Source organism: Aedes albopictus, chromosome 3 (genome assembly GCF_035046485.1).
Source record: "Aedes albopictus strain Foshan chromosome 3, AalbF5, whole genome shotgun sequence".
Classification (NCBI taxonomy): domain Eukaryota; kingdom Metazoa; phylum Arthropoda; class Insecta; order Diptera; family Culicidae; genus Aedes; species Aedes albopictus.
In genome coordinates this window covers 263,190,181-263,213,701 of record NC_085138.1, presented here as the reverse complement: position 1 = coordinate 263,213,701, position 23,521 = coordinate 263,190,181, and the positions used below count along the sequence as shown (strand labels likewise).

Here is a 23,521-nt window from a genome sequence, read left to right as displayed (position 1 = left end):
AATTCCTTGTTGGGTGTTCGATTCCAAATCTGAAATAAAAAGTAAAATTATAGATTTTTAAATGGTGATAGGCTCACAACAGTTACATGATTACAAATTACCTGAATCCTCCTGAAAGAAATGGTTTATTAACAATGGAAAACATAACATGTAAAAGAAAAAAAAGTAGAGCAAATTGTGATCTTGGAATTTTTCTGCATTTAAATTAACAAAGCTAAAAAAATACAAGATCAAAATTTGTTATGGTAGATCTTACGCCGCAACGCACCATTATAAGGTGATCTACCCACGTTACGGGACAAAAAAAATTTAGTTTTGAAAATACTCAAAAATTATTTTCATTAAAATTACACGTAAAATAAAATTGTTCATGAAAAAATAATAATCTTTTGATGATAATAATTAAATCTCAAAATATTTTTCTCTTTAAAAATCGCTGTTAAAAATAGGATTCCGGAAAAAAATTAAAGGGTGGGGATATTCAAACACGAAACAAAAACAAAAAATTAAAAAAAAACTAGATTCACAAAATTGCGAATAAAAAAGAAACTTCTCTCATCATCTGATAACATTTTCAAAAGTTCAAGAGCATTCATAAGCGATGCCTAACTCTACAATATTAACAGAAAATTAAGTTTTTTTTCCCACTTCTGAAATGTAGGAAATATGTCTAGCTCGATGCAATAAGTTGTTTATTATGTATAATGTCTCTTGTAGTTTAGATATGTTACAAATATGTGCCTTTTTGTGCAACTGTTTACAAGTATCTCTACAGGGGAACTCAAGCACATTTCGACACAAAGTTTTCAAAAGCATTACAATGAATTTAACGAATTATGTTAGGGCACAATTGTTACCGATAAAACATGTCAATACTAATAAAAAAGTACAAAGCACCCCCTGTGATCTGTGTCAGCAGTTACACACCACCTTCAAGGGCAGTACCTTCATTGAGTTCATCGGATATGAGTTAAATAGAACAACAAACTTGTGAATAAATAATCTGTATTACACCATATATGGTTTATCTTGCGTGGTACATTTTTTTTTTCGAACATTCTTAAGCACAATTACCATCGTAATGCGTTAGGTGTAGATTACTGCTGCGTTACTTACTAACTTTGATTTTATTAGGTTAATTTACATAAGAATTGCACTGTAACTTCGACTGCAGTCAAACTAAAAGTTGTGGAAAATATCATATGTCAGATGAGGAGCGTTTATTATCCATTTTAAAGGCAGATTATGGCTGTGATAGCAGTTGTAAATTTAGAAAGGAATGTGTGAAATAACGTCGAGAGGTGAAGATGTTAGATAACTTTCGTATAAAGATTTCTGTAAAGTTTTAAAGGAATGTTTCTTATAAATAGTTATCTGGGTTTGTTTGCGGATGTCACTCGGATATCGGTGTACAAAGCTATATGATCATTAAAATGTTACTATTGTTTGATTGTGTATAAACTATTACAGCACTGCTTAAACGCGTTGGATTTCAAATAGTTTCACTTCAGTGTCGTACCAAATGGCTGGATCAACATTTCTGCAAAGAATAATGGTTTTTTAAATCAATGTGTTCTCCCTTTTTATTAATTGTTGGTTTACCTGAGGTAAATAACACCCCACATATAAGTACGGAACCAAGCAGTAGTACCGCTGTTTGCTTGATACTTCCGGATCAAGATCGGATGCGGCACTGGGAGTAGACCAACCAGTGTTCCGTGTTGGAGGAATTTCAAAATTTCAGACTCATCGGTCAGCCCCTTGTCGATGCAGATTTTCTCTACCTGCGGGACGAGCACCTGTAGCAATCTCATGATGGTCTGAAGCGGTAGCTTTGACCGCCATGATTGGACCCACTCGGGTGACGGTTGCCAAACTTTGGCCTGCGATCGCTGACCAGCTCCTGGCGTTACACGAATGCTTCCACGCTGGAAGAGAAAACAAAACTGAAGAATTGATGATCCAAATTTTTACGGTTTACTTTACCTGAGCAACAGATCTTTTCATTGGGGACAATTGTTCCTTGCTAGGTGATCCCTTTGTATCTCCAACCGGAGTCTTAGCATTGGGTTCAACGGGAGATGGTGTAGTGGCCTCTCCAGTTGGGTGAGCGGATTCACGCTCTGTCATTTGTGTGATATCTGGAGTATCAAGCAGTGTTGCTTTCAAAGTACCCGGTTCTGCCGGTTGAGCTGGTCGTGAACCTTCCATTGATTCCTCAACAATCTCACTGCGGCTATCTTCTTCATCCGATGGCTGTCTGTCATCTAGAGATAATTGACCAGTTCTAACTGTGATTTCTTCCTCGCTTTCATTGCCGGCATTAGCAGTAGATGGCAGCACCTCATTGTTCTGAGGACTCCGGACTCCATCGCGGGATCCATGACTAGAATTGTTAAGCTTTCCACCTTTTCTGTTGCTCATGCATCTTGCTATTCCTGCGGCATCTGTCGGCAGGTTGGCCAACGCGTGGAATACCTGTCTCTTCCGTATGATGGTATACACTAGATTAGAGTTGCCATCGAATTGATATTGGATAATATTATTGAAAATTTCCAACAAGAAAAACACCAAATGATGATTGGATGGCGCCGAGTACAGGAACCAAGGTGTACTGAAAGCTTCCAACAGATGAAGCAGTTTTATGCTGGCTACCATCGAGAGCGTTTTCAGGTATGGCGAAACGTTCACCAGTATCGTAAGTAGACAGTCGAATAGTGGCTGCAACCGTTGATGACCTGTGGCTATGATTTTGTGAAACACCGTAATGAGCAGGTCAGCATGCGTTCCCGTAAACACGGGAATGTCCATTGGAACCGTAGCAGTGTACGGTTTGTTGAGCCGGACTCCAAAGTTACGTTCTCCGGATAGTAGTAGCAGAATAAATACACCAATATGCATCAAACCAACTCGGGCTGTAGTAAAAAATGAAAAGTGTTCAAAATCAGCTTTTTTGGTATGGACCCAGTATTACTTACATTGATCTGCTCGAGAGTCATTCAGATGATATAATATAGGTACCAGAATGTCCAATACATCACTGCTCTTCAGTACGAAATACAAGAATTTCTGGAAAAAATGTGAATCAATGTATGATCAGTTTTAAACATTTTCAGAGAATCATAGTTGCCACAAAATCTTCAGTTTCGAAGAATGTGGAGTTGTAGATTTCTCCTAGTTGAGTACTTTATTAAATGTCTACTTACCTTATTGTAGTCGCAAATCTTCCAAAAGAACACCAATAGTTCTTGGTGACAATGCAGTCTCTTCGTCGAGTTGGGTAGATAACTCTGCACCAAGGGATTATTCAGCAGACGGGTTACGCCTTTCAAAATGAAATGAAAATCATCGTCTCTGTGAATCCGTGACAAATAGTTGATGAATAGGTTGTCGGCAATAGTTGTATCATCGTGTGAATATGATGCCGATTGTGTAGGTGAATTGCTCGTTATGTCGTGATCTAGTGTGACGATCAAAATCTGTAAGCAAACTTCGACCAGCGGTTCCAGAGTATCCGTGAATAGCAGATGGTTATAGGGAACTCCCATCCCTACTGGATCATAAGCACATACTGTGTTCAGAAGAGACGTAAACAACGGCAATGCATGACGATTTTCAGCGCTTGTAAAGTGAACTATCCATTTGTTGGGTTCATCGCTCATCGTCGGTACACGGTACATAGTTTCACTGAAGCAAGTCAACAACAGCTTAAGAAGTTCAGTCCGTCGAGAGTCCATGTTGCCATTGCGAGGAGGTGATTGAGCAAAACCCACTCCAGCTTCCCATATGTATTCACAGCTATCGATGGAGTTCAATTCCTCTGCTTTTTCCGGTCCCGACTTCCGTAAACCAACTACAGTAAAATCCGGACAGAACAGTAGGTCACAAATGGCATTCAGCAAACTTTGCGCCAATGGAGTCGCATTATCATCCTTTTCATTCCCTGAAGGAAGTGACGACCAGAAAAAGTCTTTCCATTGCGCGTCCTCAAAGATGTACGGCAATATACGATTCAGTAGGCGTACACAATTCAGCACAGTCTGCTGTTCGCCCTGAGTTCGACAACTATTATCCACAGCTCGAACCAGCCTTTCCGTAGCTTTATAGCATAAGGTAGCTAAATTTGCAGGCATTACATCTCTAACTTTGCGTATCTCATTGGATGGAATCAGTGCAAAAACGTCCTGCACTGAAGTACTGTGTTCGATCCAAAACTGCTCCCAAAATACGTCATCACTTGCATCGATCGGCTACAACAAAAAAAAAAGTAGATAAACATATGGTGATTGCATGCCACATATGCCGAAGAACAGATCGAAACCACTTTGAACATGCTGATTTCGCACATTTGTAATGCTTAAAAGATCGATGATGTCAATTTCCCCGATTCTTCACATTTTTTAATATTCAAATTTTATTTTTCCTCATTGAAAACCCTTCAACAAACCTGACTTTTGCTGGTAAGCTGCACAATCGCCTTGCGGAAATTTAACTTCGTATCCGTATTACCCATGCTCAACCAGCAGACACAGTACTATACACCAAGACGCTTTTGGATACTATTTTCAACAATATTTGTTGAAAATACCGATTTTATCACGGGTTATCAAGAATTACATTGGATTTGCAAATTTTTGCTCGATGCGATGACGACTATACCACAACACAGAAAGCACAAAGAAGAAAAATGATGACAGCTTTTAATTTATTCCTCTTTTGCCTGGACTTTGCCGTGTTTGGCTGCGTTCGTACCGAGAAGGGGTGGTGTTGAGAAACAAACCAGCCTGCCTTCAGATTCCAATTGGAAACTGGTGGCGAGGTACACATTTGTCTCGTACGGAAACAGAATCGCCAACTTATTGCCCACTTGAATACAATCATCAATACACAACTAAAAATACATTACCAAATAGTTGCTGGAAAATTAGAGTGTGGCAAAACACTTGCTGTAATTTTGCCCATTGGACTTGGAATGCAATATCTTGGGGCTCTATCAAAGTCCAGGGTCGATGGTCCAGGGCCTTATTATTTTGATCGGCTTTGTAGAATACCATATTTGTCTAAAAATCATTAGGAGGCGCTAAGCGCATCCTGCCTAATAAGTCTGGATACAGGGCCATTGTTCAATGTAAGGTGATGGAGACGCATGATAGTTATCAGTTTGATGTCACAATAAGTGCGCAATCGGATAACTACAATAGTGTTTTTTGTTAACATTGAAAATCGTAGTTTTCATGCTTTTTTATGATACCAGTCAGTGGCGCTAGAGCTAGAACAGTACATGTATGAGAAATTAGAACGCTAATGGCGCTGTAGCCAATAAATTAGTTTATTTTATTTAATACCACAGATGTATTTATCCATTAATTTTTTATTACACATATGTATTATTGTGGATGTTTTGATTTGGCTACAAAAATTGGTTTGACACTTGTAGGACCGGTACTGACGCTATAAGGGCAAACTAGATGTTGGTCACACGAACACTCGTGATATTGACATTCTGTGGCTAGTTTTTCTACTATTAGAACAATTAATCATTATTAATGTAAAGAAACAGTTTGGAGGCTGTTTGCTGCCAGTGCCAATAAATGGGTTCAATACTCTATCCCGGAATTACGTTTTGTTTGGCAGTATGCAGTTCACAGCCTTTGTTGCACAGTTAATTTTTCAAAGGAATTCTAAGTCTAATTAGGCATTATTTTACTTTAATAATTTAATATCCAAGTAAGGGATCGGTTTATTTTTCTGCTCAATCGTTGCCTGAAATGGCCTAATTTTTTGCAATATTTGCATCAAAATAAAATTGCATTTCGTGAGCCAATGTCAGTATACAAAAGAATGATTTATCCGGAGATATTTTGAACTTGAACAGATCAGAGATCCATTCAGGAATACCTCTTGCGGTCCGCACAGACCGCAAAGAACATGCTTCTTTCAAAGCAATAGTTATGGTATACCACAATGGTGGGCGTTGTAGATACAAAACCACAATGAGACTCTCTTGGAGTAGCAATTGAAGCGAGTTATCCATAAAATGTGGTCCCCCAACCAATTAGCACAGACAAACAGACGTCTCACTCTACTCACTTCTCATCGTTACCCTTTTTAACGGTTAGTTCAAATATTTTGTAGTTCGCAAATCGCTCGGTTACGGCGCTCGCATCGTTTTTGCTCCTGTTTGACGTTTGCTCACTACTGCCACCTACTGAGGGGTTTGCGTAACACAACCTGGTTAGCATTGGGCGATTATGTTTTCGAGACGATGATTTTTATCGCAATTTGTTCCAAGTGGTACGTCTGTTTGTCTGTGCAATTAGTACAGGTTTCCTAGTTTGTTGAGCAGGGACGCCTGAATGCGCAAATTTTGCGAAGAAACACTCAAACGTGCAAAGAAGGTCAAATGGAGACTCCTCATCTAACACATGCTAATCAGTCAATTCATGACAAATTTTACTCATGCAGAGTTGGGTTAGGTGCAATTCTATGTTAAGTTATCCATGAACTGTACTACCTAAGTAATCCATCAAACTGAAGCATCTCAAATTAATGTTTGAGCTACTTCAGATGATAGCAATACTGCCAAACATCAGCGAAAAGATGCTGAATACAAGAGCTTGCTTGAAGGCATCCATAAGGAAAGGTTGAAACATGCTGTTATTCTAAGATATAGCTTGCTCGAGGCACGACACTTCATTTATAATGAAAGATGCAAAACTGGGTTCACAAGGTAACCTATACAGAAGTTACCCTACGAAAATGAACTTGCTGAAGTAGAGCCACTTGGGCTACGCACGCTTTTTACGCTGAAAATGGATCTGAGGTTTCCTAGCCGTAGCCACTACCCAAACTATTTTTTTTATCTTTATTAACGAGATTTTTAACCCTAGGCTAGTTCATCTCGGGACCCACGCTTAACTTCCCTTCCGAAGGAAGAACTCACATTTTGTGAGTCTGTCGGGAGTGGGATTCGATCCCAGGTCCTCGGCGTGATAGTACCCAAACTAGACAGGATTAAACTCTTCACAATCACAGCACAAAAAGGAAACATCAACGACAAACCAAATCGGTGTCAATTGAAAAACGTCACCCGAGCAAAAGGGAACAGCAACAGCATAATAAAATGTGTTATTTTGGAAAAATAACTGAGTAGCGGAAAGAGCTATTTTCATGTTATTTACATAACATATCCTGTTATAAACTTGTCTGTCATAAGCGGCAAAATAACAAATACTATAACAAAAAAATGTTCCTGGAAGACCTGTTTAATAACATGTTTTGTTAGTTTCAATAACAACTTAATAACAGAGAATTTTGAAAATATTTCAATAACAAATTTTGATATGAATACGTTATTGATAACAATCTGAAAACAAAATTTGCTTTTTTTCTGTTGCGGATAGGAACTCCTCCAAAGTCCCATATGCATTCAATGGGATACGCAACAATAGGATCTATTGTTAAATGTTTCATTCATAATTGGGACGCTATTGTTGTCGCAAGCGGTTTCTTATCGAAAACAGAGATCAAAAACTACCGTCGTTTTGAAACCCTTTATCAGGTGGTTCATTGTTTATAAGATTAATTTACTTTATTACCTCATTGATTGACACATTTATCCTAGTTAATCTAAGTGGGCTCGATGCAGTGAAATCAATAAAAATAAAATGTCTGAAAATAATGAATGGAGTTCTTGATGACTTATTTTTTTACATTTTTGTCGAAAATGTGTTGTTCATCGTTGAATTCCACCAGTTGATCCAAAATGTTTTATAAAATGGCTAACACTCTCTATTTTCTTCTCTCAAATAAAGATAAATCAATCGATCAATTCCTATTTTCGTATTCATACCTAACTGAAACTGGGACAAAAAAACAGGTTTACTTTTCGAAGTGTTTATAAAACAAAAGGCTGATAAGTTGACACTGTAACGTAATGTCAGTAAGAAGAGGAACTGATGACAAAATAATATTTTCTCTTACAGTTCCTCACGGAATGCTGTGAACAACGAAAATCTCGAATGGTGTAGTTTTGATTGCAAAGCTAGTTATGTTGTAATATTAATGATCAATTATTTGTACTAGTCTCAATGACACAATAATAACTGAACTTGTGCTACAACAAAACATGTTATTGAAATGTAATTTAAAGAAAATATACCAAGAGCACGATCATAACAAAATAAGATTGCCCAACAGAACATGTTATGGAACGGTGATGACTTAATAAGTTAATAATAACAAACCGAGATATAAAAACAGGTTTTGTGATTCCGTTGTTATTATTTTGATGTTTTCCTCTCCTCGGGCAATGGCGCAAACGCATTACGTGAACCCATATAGGTAGTAATGTGAGCAAGGGCGTAGCCAGCTTTTCGGCCAGAGGGGGGCGAGCACCCTTAAACTGAAAACCACTTTGCAGTAACAAGGAGTTCAAATACTTCATCATTTAAAAAAAATAAAAGTGAAGTATGAAATATGGGTGATTAACAGGAATGGTTCAATGGAAGAATCATATATGATTATAATCCTGAGGAATTCCTCCTGACGGGTTCGATTCCCGGTCGGTCCAGGATCTTTTCGTAAAGGAAATTTCCTTGACTTCCTTGGGCATAGAGTATCTTCGTGCCTGCCACACGATATACACATGCAAAATGGTCATTGGCAGAGGAAGCTCTCAGTTAATAACTGTTGAAAGCTGAGAAGCAGGCTTTGTCCCAGTGAGAACGTTACGCCAAGAAAAGAGAGAGAGAATTCCTCAAGATATTGCTTCAGGAATTTCTTAACAAATGCCATCATGAATTTGAATTTATCCAGCAGTTTCTCCAGAAATTTATTTAATATTTTTCCAGGTTATTTTAATGTAGATATTCCAGAAGAAATTACCTTCGGAAAACTTGCAGTAATTCCGTTGGGAATACTTTCAGAAATTTCGTCAATAATTCCTCCAGAAGTTTTATTACGAATTTCACCATGCATTCTTTTGAGAATTTCCCCAGTAATTCTTTACAAATATTATTTTTAATTCCATCAGAAATCCGTTTGAGAAACTCCAGAAAATACTTTAAGAAATTCTCCGGGAATTCTTTCAAAAATTCCCATCAAACTAAGATTCCTTTCCTTGAGGAATACCCTAAGAAATTTTTGGAGAAATTTCTTCGAAAAATCCTTTAATGAATTCCTTCGGAATTACGGGAAAAAATTCTTTGAAAATTTCTAAAGGAATTCCTTCGGAAATTCCTGGAGGAATATCTTTGGAAGTTGCTAGAGGAATGCATTCGGAAATTTTTAAAGGAATCAATTAAAAATAATTTCAGGAATTTATTTCGAAAATCCATGAGGAATTCCACCTGAAATTCCTTGACAAATTCTTCATAAATTTCATGAGGAATTCCTTCATTTCTAAAGCTCCTTGAGAAATTCCATAAGACATTCCTTCGAGAGTTCTTCTACGATTCCCTTTAGAAGATTCTTCGGGAATTCCTTGAGGAATTTCTTTGAAAAAGATTTAGAATATTCCTTGAGGAACTCCTTCGGAGTTTTCGTGAGGAATTTATCCGAAAATTCCTTGAGGAATGCCTTCAAAAATTCTTGGAGGAATTCATCCGAAAATTTCTGTGAGAATTCCTTCCCGAATTCCTGAAGCAATTTTTTCGAAAATATTGAAAAACAATCACTAAAAGTCTCTTGAGATATCGCTTCTGAAATTCCATAAGGAATTTCTTTAAAAATCTTTCAAAACTTCCTTGGAAAAATATTTTGGAAATTCCTGAAGAAATGCTTTTTGTGATTTTTTATTTCCTAGAGGAACTCATTCGGAAATTCTTTGAAGAGTTCCTTTAAAAATATCTTGATAAGAAAAATTCGGAAATTGTTAAAGGAGTTCGTTTGGATTTTTTTTGACATATGTCTGAAATGTCTTATGGAATACCTTCGGAAATTTTGTGAGGAATTGTTTGATAAGTTCATTGAGGATTTTTTTTCGGTTTTTTTTATAAATCTTTACGAAATTCCTCAAGGAATTCCAGCGAAAGATCCTTGAGAAGTTTCTTCGGAAATTCCTCAAGAAATTCCTTCAAAAATGTACTGCGAAACTCCTACGAAAACTTGAGAAACTTCTTCAAACATTCCTTCAGAAACACGTATAGGGACTATGTGAGAAAATCCTAAGGAAATTTTTTGAGGACAACCGTCAACAATTTTTGGAGGAATTCATTCGGAAATTTTTGGAGGTATTTCAAAGAAAATCCATAAGAAATTTCTTTGGAAATTCCGGGAGGGATTTCTTTGGAAATTCGTAGAGGAATTCCTTCGGAAATTCAGGAGAAAATCCTTTGAAAATTCCAGGAGAAATTCCTTTGAAAATTCCGTGAGGAATTCCTACGGAAATTCCTGGACAAGCTCCTCCGGAAACTCATGGAGGAATTCTTCGGGAAAATCCTAGAGGAATTCCCTCGGAAATTCTTGGAGGAATTCCATCGAGAATTCGTGAAGGATTTCCTTCGGGAATTCCTGGAGGAGTTTCTTCGGAAATTCCTGGAGTAATTCCTTCGGGAATACCTGGAGAAATTGCTTCTTGAAATTTTTGGAGGAATTCCTTCGGAAATTCATGGAGGAATTCCTTCAGAAAATCCTTGAGCGATTCCTTCGCAAAAGTCCTGGAGGAATTCCTTCTGAAATTCATGGAGGAACTCCTTCGGAAATTCGTGAAGGAATTCTTGGAGATTTTTTTTCGAAAATTCCTGGTGGAATTCCTTCGGACATTCACGAAAGAATTCCTTCGGAAATTCCGGCAGGAACTCCTTTGAAAATTCCAGGTGAAATTCCTTTGAAAATCCCTGGAGGAATTCCTTCGGAAATTGCTGGAAGATTTCCTTCGGAAATTCCTGAAGGAATTCCTTCGGAAATTTATGAAGGAATTCCTTCGAAAATTCCAGGAGTAATTCCTTCGCAAATTGCAGAAGGAATTTCTTTGGAAATTCCTGGAGGATCTCCTTCGGAAATTCCTGGAGGATCTTCTCCGGAAATTTCTGAAGCAATTCACCCGGAAATTCATGGAGAAATTTCTCAGGAAATTCCTGAAGGAATTCCATTGAAAATTCGTGGAGGAATTTCTTCAGAAATTCGTGAATGAATTCTTTCGGAAAATTGCTGGAGCAATTCCTTCGGAAATTCATGGAGGAACTCCTTCGGAAAATGCTTTAGGATTTCCTTCGCAAAATTCCTGGAGGAATTCATTCGGAAATTCATGGAAGAATTCCTTCGGTATTTCCTGGAGGAATTCCTCCGGAAATTCCTCAAGGAATATCTTCGGAAATTCGTGGAGGGATTCCGTCGGAAAATTTCTGGAGGAATTCCTTTGAAAATTCATGTAAGAATTCCTTCGGAAAATTCTTTAGAAATTACTTCGCAAAATTCCTGGAAGAATTCATTCGGAAATTCATGGAGGAATTCCTTCGGAAATTCCAGGAGGACATCCTTTAAAAATTCTAAGAGTAATTCCTTTGAAAATTCCTAGAAGAATTTCTTCGGAAATTCGTAGAGGAATCCCGTCGGAAAATTTCTGGAGGAATTCCTTCGGAAATTCATGGAGGGATTTCTTCGGACATTCATGAAGGAATTCTTTCGGAAATTTCAGGAAGAAATCCTTTGAAAATTCCAAGAAGAATTTCCTTGAAAATTCCTGGAAGAATTCCTTTGGAAATTCCTGGAGGAATTCCTCCGGAAATTCCTAGAGTAATTCCTCCAGAAATTTGTGGAGGAATTTTTCCGAAATTTCCTGGAGGAATTTCTCCGGAAGTTCCTGGAGGATTTCCCTCCGAAATTCCTGGAGGAATTGCCACGGAAATTCCTGGAGGAATTCTCTCGGAAATACATGGAGAAATTCATTCGGAAAATTCTGAAGGAATTTCTGTCGCAAAATTCCTGGTGGAATTACATCGGAAATTCATGGAGAAATTCCTTTGGAAATTTCCAAAGGAAATTCTCCAGGAATTTCCGACAGAATTTCTCCTGGAATTTCTGAAGGAATTCTTCCTGGAATTTAAAAAAAAATCCTTCAGGAATTTCCAAAAGAGTTTCTCCAGGAATTTCCGAAGGAATTTCCAAAGGAATTCCTCCAGGAATTTCCAATGGAATTCCTCCGGGAATTTTTAAGAAATTTCTCCAAGAATCTCTGAAGGAATCCCTCCAGGAATTTCCGAAATAATTGCTCCACGAATTTCAGAAGAGATTCCGGAGGAATTTCTCCAGGAATTTCCGAAGAAATTCCGAAAGAATTCCTGCAGGAATTTCCATGAATCTTCAAACGAATTCGTCCAGCAATTTCCGAAGGAATTCCTCCCGGAATTTCCAAAAGAATTCCTCCAGGAATTTTTGAAGGAATTCCTAACGGAATTTGTAAAGAAATTCCTCCAAGAATTTTCGAGGAAATTCCTCTTGGAATTTCCAAAAATAATATCCAAAAAGACTTTCCGAAAAAAATTCTCCAGGAATTTCCAAAGAAATACCTCCAGGAATTTCCGAAGGAATTCTTCCAGTAATTTCCGAAGAAATTATTCCAGCAATTTCCGAAGCAATTCCTCCTGCAATTTCCAAAGGAATTCGTCCAGTAGTTTCCGAAAGAATTCCTCCAGGAATCATAAAAAGCATTCCTCTAAGAAATTTGGAATGATTTTTTCCAGGAATGTCATAAGGAATTCATCCAAAGATTTTCTCAGGAATTTCTCTATAGATTTCTTAAAAAAATTCCTCCAGAAATTTCCGGAGGTATTCATCCAAGACTTTTCGAGGGAACTCTCCAAGGAGTTTCCAAAGGAATTCCTCCAGAAATTTTCTAAGGAATTCGTTCAGGAATTTCCGAAGGAATTCTTCCAGGAATTTGCGAAGGGATTCCTCCAAGAATTCTAATTTTTTTAAGGAATTCTTCCAGGATTTTTTGAAGGAATTGCTTCAGGAATTTCCGAAGCAATTCCTCCCGGAATTTCCGAAAGAATTCCTCCAGGAATCTCCAAAGGAATTCGTCTGAAAGAATTCCTCTAGAAATTTCCGGAAGTATTCAACCAAGATTTTTCGAAGGACCTCGCCAAGGAATTTTCGATGGAATTCCTCCAGTAATTTCCGAACGAAGTACTTCACGAATTTTCGATGGAATTTCTCCAGAAATTTAAGAAGGAATTTTTCCAGGATTTTGCGAAGGGATTCCTCCAAGAATTTTGGAAGGAATTCCTCCAGGAATTTCCAATGGAATTCCTCCAGCAATTTCCGATGGAATTCCTTCAGAAATTACCGAAAGAATTCCTCCAGGAATTCCTAAAGAAATTTCTCCTGAAATTTCCGAATGAATTCCTCCGGGAATCTCCAAAGGAATTCGTCCAGCAATTTCCGAAAGAATTCCTCCCGAAATTTCTGAAAGAATTCCTCCAGGAGTTTCCGATGGAAATCCTCCTGGAATTCCCGATGGAAATCCTCCTGGAATTTCCGAAGGAATTCCTGCAAGAATTTCCAAAAAAAATCCAAAAAGTAGGGGAAGTTACGTATTTTCGGCAGTTTTGTTCTCTTCGTCATGGGGGTTTTTTTGAAACCTGTTCATCTCAAAGTTGGCCTCAAATCCTTCCCCACCAATCTGAGTTATGTGCCCAAATTTCAGGCAATTTGGCCCACAAAAACCCCCCTTGACGAAGAGAACAAACCTGCCGATAATACCCTTTGTCACCCTATTTCCGAAAAAAATCCTCTACGACTTTCCAAAGGAATTCCTCCAGGACTTTCGGAAGGAATTCCTCCATTTTCAATGACATTCGTCCAGCAATTTCCGAAGGAATTCCTCCAGGAATTTCCAAAAGCATTCCTCCAGGAAGTTTGGAATTATTTTGTCCAGGAATTTCGTAAGGAATTCACCTAAGGATTTCCTCACGAATTTCTCTATGGATTTCTGAAAGAATTCCTCCACTAATCTCCGAAGGTATTCATCCAAGATTTTCCCAAGGAACTGCCCAAGGAATTTCCGGAAGAATTGCTCCAGGAATTTCCGAAGGAATTCCTGCATACATTAAAAAAAATACGAGGATGCAGGAGAATTTTATTTTTACTAGTCAAAAACAGCTCTGATCATCTAAGTTTTTCAGTTAAGTTAGAATATAGTTAACCGGTCAGGGAGGGGGCCACGGCCCCCCCCTGCCCCCCCCTGTCTACGCCCTTGAATGTGAGCTAATTTACAACATTTGAATAATCCCATCCTTATTTAGCCTCAAATTTGAGATAAGAAGAGCAACTGATTATCTCGGAGAAACGCAAGGTCCACTGCACTATTGCTCCGGTTAGCACAGTAAGGGCGTAATACTGTGGAGGACGCCCTAATTCTCCACAGGCTCCGTTTGTGGTTAGGTTTTTATTAGACCCCCCTAACCATTCATTCTTTGGCACGGTAAGCATATAGCCGCATAACACCATGAACTAGGGGTCACCTGTTTAGTGGACTCTTACCACTGGATCAGGCGGTCCGTAGCGTTATTCTTAGCCAATTGATACAACCGCTACCGACACTACACAGCTATCAAGGCTGATCGGGAAAAGAAGTTGACATTGATGGTTAACTTCCAAACGAGCCCGATTGAGGGGGTACATACCGAACGTCTGTTGACCAAGGAGATGCGGCCCAAACACCGTCTGTCCGGTATCCATGCGGCTGAGTATGAAATGCTCTTCAACCGGAAGTTATACCTAAACTACAGTGGATAGGGGACCTTAGCCCAATGACCTACTGCTATCAAAACCCAAACCCATTACAAAAAGCGAAAATGAAAGATTACACAGTACGAAGGAAACAGGTAAATTCCAGTGGTACACATAATTGAGTTGATTAGCGCTCAAAATACATATTCCTATTTTGTTATCATTAATTTGATTCATTTTTTTTTAATAATCTTTATTAGTATCTCAATCAATTGTTACATTCTTCAACTTAATCTAGGTGTTCTGTGTATTATAACACACTATCATCCTAATTTGGTATAATAAATTTAAGATATTATTAATACTAATTAATAACATATTACATGCTATTGGAGGTTCGACTGTTGGGATTCAACTTTCTCTTAGAAACGGCTACGCAGTCTTTTAACAGTGAAACGATGTTTATTAACTGCCTCAGTTAATAAACTGGGCAGTTAATAAACATCGTTTCACTGTTAAAAGACTGCGTAGCCGTTTCTAAGAGAAAGAAAAATAACATATTACATTTCATTTGCTGTAGCAGTTAAGATTTTTTGCAGGCTTTAAGCGTTAATTTTTTAACATGGGGAAGCATAGGAGGTCAATTTTAAAATGCTTCAAAAAAATTCAATCTATTACGAGTATCTCTATTTGTTGTTACATATTTGGGTGTCTGCTTGCATACAAATGGACCCAATGTATTTTGAGGATGGATCGCAAGATCTGTAAATCTTAGGATATTTTTACTGTAGCGAATGCTTGCGGAATACTACTCTTAGAACCACATAGTACAATTCTGATAACTTAGCAACATTTACTTGGTGATCTAGGTCATTCAAAATATTCTGAAATTAAGACCTTCAAGCTCTACAAGCTCTACTCTTGTATCTCTTTGCTTTATCGATGAAATTCTTCCACGATTACCTCTGTTGTATCTCATAATATGTTGAGTATTTCTTTGTGTTCCTTGTGCATACACTGACAAACAAATGATCTTTATGGTATTTGGAAGTGTCGGAAATTACCCAAGAATTCCTCTAGGCGTTCCTCGGAAATTTCACCAGAAGTCCCTCAGAAGTTCATCGTGATGTTCTCCGAGAACATCTACGAGATCCTAGAGAATGCCTCAGGACTTCCCGTGAAATTCTTCAGGAGTTTCCCAGCAGTTTCTCGAAAATTTCATCAGGAGTTATGCTGGAACCTTTCAGGAGTTGCTCAGGAATTACTTCAAGAACTTTTCGAAAAATCCTGCACGATTTCCTCGGGAATTCCTCCAGAAATTCCCCGAGGAATCCACGGGAGTCCCCCAAAGATGTCGCCAGGCATTCCCTTAAAACTTCTCAAGGGAATTTTCTCAACAGTTCCTCCAAAAATTTCTCTTGGGACTGGAGTAAGTTTTCCAGGGATTCCTTCAGGAATTTTTCTAGGAATTTCTCCAGGGATTGCTCCAGCGATTTCTCTAGACATTCTTCCAGGGATTCCTGAAAGGATTCCTTCAGGAATACCTCCAGAGATTCCTTCGCGAATTCCTTCATGGACTCATCAAGGAATTCATTCAAGTATTCCTCCAGGAATTCCTATCTGCTCCTTCAGTAATTCTTCCAAGATTTCCACTAACAACTAATCCAACGATTTCTTCAGTATTCAAGGGATTCTTCCAGAAATTCTTCTAGGGATCCCTCCAGAGTTTCCTCCAAAAATTTTTCCAGGGAATACTCCAGGAATTTCTCCAGGGAATTTTTACGGGTAATCTTCCCGGTTAATTTCTCCAGAAATTCCTCCAGGAATACCTCCAGCAATTTCTTCTGGAATAACTGCTAATTTATCTATGAATTCATCAAAAGGATTCCTTTAGAAATTCCTCGACGGAACCCTCCAGAAATATTTCTAGGAGTTCCTCCAGGAATTCCTCCACAAAATTATCCCAGTATACCTCCAGCAATTCCAACAGGGGTTCTTCCCGGAATTCCTCACAGGGATTCCTCCTTAAAGTCTTTCAGAAATTTTATCAATTATTCCTCCAGGGATTCCTCCAGGAATTCTTCCTGGATATACTCCAGGAAATATTTCAGAAATTCCTCCAGCAAATACTCCAGGAGTTTCTTCAAGAATTACTCCAGGAATTTATCTAGGAGTTACTCTACGAATTCCTCCTAGAATTACTACGGGAAATCATCAAGGAATTGTTCCGGGAAACACCTCAGGAATTCCTTCAAAAAATATTCTAGGAATTCCTCCAGGTATAACTGCTGGAATTCCTACAGGAATTGCTGTAGTAATTACTACAGGAATTTCTCCAGATTTTTTTTTCAATTCCAGTTCTTGCGGGAAATACCAAGCGTGAAATTGGAATTACTCGCATGAATTACACCATGAATTTCAACAGGAAATACTTCATAAAACCCTCCAGGAATTCCTCCAGAAAATAAAAATTTAAAAACATAACTTCAACATTTCCTCGCAGTTCAAGGAAATTCTTCAGGAATTCCTCTAAGAATTTCCCTGGGAAATTCTTTCAAAATTCCGTCATAAATTACTATATGAATTCTTGCAGAAAGTATTCCAGGAATTCCTCCAGGGTATTCTTCAGACATTTCTTCAAGAAATTCTTGAAGAAATTCCTGGAAGTATTCTTGTAGGAATTCTTGGAGGAATTCCTGAAAAAATCTTCAAGGAATTGCTGGAGAAACTCCTAGAGAGATTCTTGGAGGAGTTCTTGAAAGATTTCTTTGGGGTTTTGCTGAAGGAATTCATGGAAAAGAATTCTAGAAGGGATTGTTGGAGGAGTTCTTGATGGATGTTTTGGAGAAATTCCTGGACGAATTCTTGGAGGATTTCCTGAAGGAATTCTTGTAGTAATTCCTGGAGGTATTCCTGTAGGCAATTCAGGAGGAATTTCTGAAGGTATTTATTGAAAATCCCTGGAGGAATTTCTAGAGAAATTAATAAAGGAATCCCTGGCAAAATTCCGGGACGGATTCTTGAAGGAATTTTGACATAAATATTGGAGAAAGGTCTTGGAGAAATTCTTATTAGAGTTCCTGTTTGACTTCCTAAAAGAATTTCTGGAGAAATTCCTGGAGGAATTTTTGGAGAAAGTTTTGCAGGAATTCTTGAAGTATTTCCTTGAAAAATATTGGAGGAATTCTTGGATGAAGTCTCGGAGCAGTTCTTGGAGAAATCCTTGCAGTTATTCTAGGTGGAATCCCTGGAGTTGTCCCGGGAGTATTTTCTTGAAGAATTTCTGGAGGTTTCCTGAAGAATCTAGGAGGTATTCATAAAATAATTTGTGGAGGATTTTTTAAATGATTTTTTGAAGGAATTTCTTAAAAAATACCTGGAGGAATTTCTGTCAAAATTCCTGAAGGGATTATTGGCAGAAATCTTAGAAGGTTCTCCGGTAATATTCTTAGGGAAGGTCCAGTAGGAGTTTTTGAAATGCAGAGTAGCGTAGATTATATTTCGCAAGCAATCGCTACAATAAAAGTATCCTAAGATTTACAGATCTTGCGACCCATACTTCAAAATACATTGGGTCCATTTGTATGCCAGTAGACACCCAAATAGCAACAAATAGAGATACTCGTAATATAATAAGGTGCAACAGACATCGGCACCTACATTTCAAAAGGGCGTAACTGCATTTCAAAACAGTACCTTCTTTTGAAGCTGTGGATCGTATTTCATATTTCCCATGAAATCCATCGCCACTATCAGAAAGAGGGGGATTTTAGCTTTCTTTTAGCGCTTACAGATTGTCCAAAAGATTGAACATACGATCCACAGCTTTGAGAGAAGGCACTATTTCAAAAAGCAGTTACGCCCTTTTGAAATGTTGGTGCCGACATAATCGTGAAAGAATTATGCCGTTAGATTGAAGAAAAGCAAGAGTAGAGCCTGTAGGCCTTGAAGTTCCTAACTCCAAAATAGTTTGGAAAGCCTGGAATATCCCATGAGCATTATAGATGTGCGCTGAGGTTCCATCATCAGCATAGACTACATTCCACGAATATTTTTCACAACTAAAGCATGATACAGTATGTAGATATCGTAACCCAAACTTCAAAGTGTATTGGAATTTGTATTTCACGGAATGTCCAACTACCACAATGTCAAGTTCCTCATAGCATAGTGAGGTCTAATGGACATCAACGTGACTAAACTTTTTGAACAGAGTGAACACAAACGATGGTAGATGTTTTAGATCTTAAGAAAATAAATTCCAGAGTAGTTTGGATGACCTAGATCACCCAAGTCATGTACCGTGAATTTTCTAGGGGTGCTTCGAGGCTTTTTGAGTACCGTAGACTATGTTCTGTGATCATTCATCGTGCATAAAATTTGGTTGAAAATATTAGATTTGTGCCACAAACTTCGGAGTATTTTGGAGGCCTTAGAATAGCTCTGGAATCAAAACTTCAACAGACTATGATGGATAGTAATACATTGCATGTCTAGCATCAGTGAAAACTATTGATGATTAGCAAAACGATGAAATTTGAGCAAAAACATGCAGAATTTATAAAAAATACAAAAAAAGCCACGTATTTTCGGCTCCCCGCAAAAGGGGGGAGGTTGCGAAGGGGGGAGGTACCATGCATTTCTTAGCACAACTATTCCCCTTGACTATTACAAAATTCCGGGGTAAAATGTTTTAAATCAAAGAAGATATTGCATTTCTACCAAAAGTAGATCGTCCCGGGTGTTTACGGGTTAAAAACGGATTGAAGTACGGGTTAAAAATCTTCATTTTCTACGCAATGAGTACCTAATCTGAGAAAAAAATTTGCTAAAAAGTTTGCTAATTGAATTTCTCATCACGTACACCAACTCGCTTTTAATTAAATATTGTTTTAAATTTTTAGAAGCCTTTGAAAATTGACTTCTTATGCTTCCCCATGCTATGATGATCGGTCCTTCACGCATACAGTAAACTTTTTCCAGGTGGCAGCAGCGTACCTTCGAACTCTCGAATCACGCTGAGGACCTGGGATCGAATCCCACTCCTGACAAACTCGCGAAATGTGAGTTCTTCCTTCGGAAGAGAAGTAAAGTAAACTAGCCTAGGGCTAAAAATCTCGTTAATTCAGATAAAAAAATGGGCAAAGGTTTAGATTCTGTTATAATTTGGGTACCCTTAAAGTATCCTTGGTTCCTGGGGTGACTTGATCTCTTTGTGTCTTCTGGAACATGAAACATTTTTCCTCAAGCATGATTTTTTTTTTCAAACCGTTCTTCTAGACAAAATTCATTCTTTACTATGAATGTTCAAGAATTCAAGATGAAGTAGTGCATTAATTTTTATGCAATTCAATATCATAGTTTTCATTTTCATAACTATTTTCAGAAGCATAATGGCCAGTACTCATTATGCAACTGAAACGTGTTCATTATACAATTCATCTGAATAGTATAATGGAACATCATCTCTTTTTTTGCAACTTGGCACTATAATATTGCATTTTATATTTGCCGTTTTAGTGTCACTACGACTTACTTTTCCTTACTATAATAAGCAATTGCATTATGATTTATAATACAATTCATTTGGGTTGCGTTATGCATCATAATGCAATTGTTTGGCAAACAACTTGCACGTCAAGAGCTTGACAAACTGTAACGGTTATGGCACAGCTTTAGCAGGTCGGCTCTAGAGGCACGTTCTCCTCCATTTGGGAAATTTGTGCCATTGTGGTTCTCGGCAAGCCTCGTTGGATAAATGTACGACTCGTGATGTAAAAATCATCATTTTGCAACTCTTTATATAAATAACTAGTACACAGATAAAAATAATGAGATTTACACGTCATGTAAACTTCATTTTTGTCATGTAAATTTAGTGGTATGATGGTTTACATGATATATCATGTAAATTTGTGTTATATGTCATGTAAACACACAGAGTCATGCAGAATTACATGACATATAATGGAAGTTTACATGCTATTTTATGACTTTTACATGATATGTCATGTAAACTTCTGTGATATCCCACGCTCCAATCATGTGCATCATATGTCACAGAATTTTACACTCTTTTTTCGATCTGTGTACACTACTACAGTACTACTACTACCTAATTTCTTTAGCACTAGTCGTATTGTACCTATAAATAAACATTTTTTTAGAATGCTATTTACATTATGGGTGGCGAAACTCACTTTGCCATAAAGCTAGCTACGAGAACGTTAGTCATTAAAATGGAAATTATCAAGTTGAACTTAAGCCGCAAATCTTGCGTTTCATCATCGTCTTGAATACGCACGAATCTGTAGTCATCACATTTCCATTGATGTGATAAGTTCCAGAATGTGTTTTTTTTTGTTCCCTTGACATATTATTACATGTATGTATCAAAACATCCTGCCTTGCATTTCAGATGATTCGATGGAATCGAAACATCCCCTAAGCCAGTGTGTGCCGCCGCATAGTGGAAGTTCCCGTGTCGTAGCCAAATTATCAGCCACTGACCCGATCGTGTTTGTTTTTAATGAGGTGTTTGTACTTTTTCCGAAGTGCAAACAACATACCATTTATTTACGTTGGTAGAATAAGTTGACGTGAGCAAAAATTGACTTTGATAGACAACATTGGACGTCCATTATGAATGAATTTTATTTCTTTATTTTTTTCAGCATTGATGAAGTTTTTAATCTCGATCGAGGGATACGTTTGTTTCACATGCCACGGGCAATACGATTTGAACTTTGGCTTCATAACAATATATCAAAAGGCTCAGCTTGGGCGGAAACGAATGTAAATTTACACAGATTCTAAGGCAAACCACGCCTTGAATTCCTGGATCAATAAATATGTAAATCACTTTTTACGAGTGTGTTGCGTTGTAGTTTTTCGTTATCAGCGTAAAAGTAGTTCGTCCGAAATGCGTCATACTGAGTATGTACCTATAATACCGGAAGATAGATTAATCAAACAGGCTGTACACATCATGAAATTCAAACCAACCTCACGTGATTGAAATTTGTAAAAGTTAAGCTAAAGCCTGTATCCGCAATAATCGGGACACAGAAGTACATCAGTAGCTCTGTAATGAATCAATAAAATTGTCCAAATAATTGACTGAGAACTCTTTGGTGTATGTTTATTTTTTGTGCCAAATTCCATAAAAATCGATGCATTACTTTTAACAATGGGTGAAAAACAAACAGACGTGGTTTTAAGCATGTTGTACAATCATAATCAATTTTCATTCACATACCAAATGGTTCTTTTACGCTACAGTTCAAAGTTCTGTGATGATAATTTTGAAATTTCGTTAGCAGTTATGATACTTATAGAGACACTTTCTTGCAAAATTTCATCAACTTTGATCAATTGATTTGAAAGCTACTGGTGTAGATAGGAGTGAGTGTCAGTGGAAATGTTTCGTGTTTTTCATGTGCGATGTTTGCCTATTCATAACTTTTGAATTTCTCTGTCAATTTTCATGAAATTTTCACAGAAGGTAGTCGATTATATGTATATTATGCCTGCAAAATTTGATGATTGTTGGTATAGTACTTTCAATAGTACAATCGAAATCATAAAGGGTACTGACTAATTGCTGTCTGAGGGGCTAAAATCACGTTCAGTTCCAATACATGTTTCGACTACAAAATTGTTGATAGTTCATCGATTTTTTTTTTTTGAAATACATATTGCCTATGCAACAAATGTAGATTGAGAGGTTTGTGTTCAAAATTTCAGCCATTTCCTTTGCCAAATTCAAAAGTTACAGCGCTGACAAGCAAAACTAGGGGCTGTACAAAATTTAATGGCGCACATTTTACTCTATCGTTGCTACAACAAAAAGTACTGCACCGATTCACATGAAATTTTGTAGGTGAAATAAACACATCTTAAGATGTTATTAGACAGAATTTGAGCAATATTAATGTACCTATTGCAGAGTTACAGCTATATTCCTGTGTCCCGATTATTGCGGATACAGGCTTTATAAAAATGGATATTATAGGAAAACATAATTTTTAGCTGAATTGTACTCAGAACCGCCGTCGAAAAAATTCTTGTAGATTCTTTAATCAAAGAGCAAGGTTTTAGAGGGGAGAGGGCATTATAAAAGTGTGACAAGCAATGTATTAAATATAAATATAGGAAAACTCCGTGACTTTGGATCCATAAAAATTTAGTTTGGGCGGAAATTGATGTAGTTACTCAAAAAAGAAACACATGCTAAGGCAAGCCACGCCTCAAATTCCTGATCCATGAACATGTAAGTCACGCCTCTCGAGTGTGACGTGTTGTAGTTTTTCGTTATCAGCGGCTTGAAAGTAGTTCGTCTGAAATGCGTCATACGATTATGTACCTCGTACATGCTTGTTCCTCGGAGGATAGATTAACCAAACAGCATGTGCACATCATGAAATCCATATCAACCTCACGTGATTGACATTTGAAAAAGATTTAAAAGCATTTGAAAAAGGGTTAAGTTGACAAAGGAAGCTGTAAAACGAACTATATCTAATCACTGGAGCAAATGAAATTGGCTTTCAATTAAGTATTTGAATTATGTAATCATACATTGGCATTAGCATCAGACAAGTAACACAAATTCGTTGATGGTGCAGTCTAAACCCCCTTTACGAGGTCTATCTACTTCCCGTCCGTTACCACAGAGATTTGGAGCTAATCATCAACTCTAAGACAACATTAAGGACAGACTTGTTAGAATCCCAAAATAGCCGCCACAATGGCCGACTTTGGCACCTACTCACAATTTCGAAAGCACAAATCTCTGCGCAAGGGTTTCGGGTGAACTATCTAGTTCATTCGAATCTCGTCGGGGACT

The 23,521-nt window shown here is 37.6% G+C and overlaps 1 protein-coding gene across 1 annotated transcript; it reads right to left on the bottom strand.

Moving 5' to 3' along the window:
- Positions 1-988: 988 nt before the first annotated feature.
- On the bottom strand, positions 989-4,694 carry LOC109422443 (protein HID1). Its single transcript, XM_019697231.3, has 6 exons — positions 4,448-4,694; positions 3,207-4,250; positions 2,979-3,069; positions 1,987-2,915; positions 1,603-1,928; positions 989-1,540 (listed from the first exon to the last, which is right to left on the bottom strand). Exons 1-6 carry the CDS (start codon positions 4,511-4,513, stop codon positions 1,477-1,479), a joined length of 2,520 nt encoding a protein of 839 aa, XP_019552776.3. The 5' UTR covers positions 4,514-4,694; the 3' UTR covers positions 989-1,476.
- Between the last annotated feature and the right edge of the window lie 18,827 nt (positions 4,695-23,521).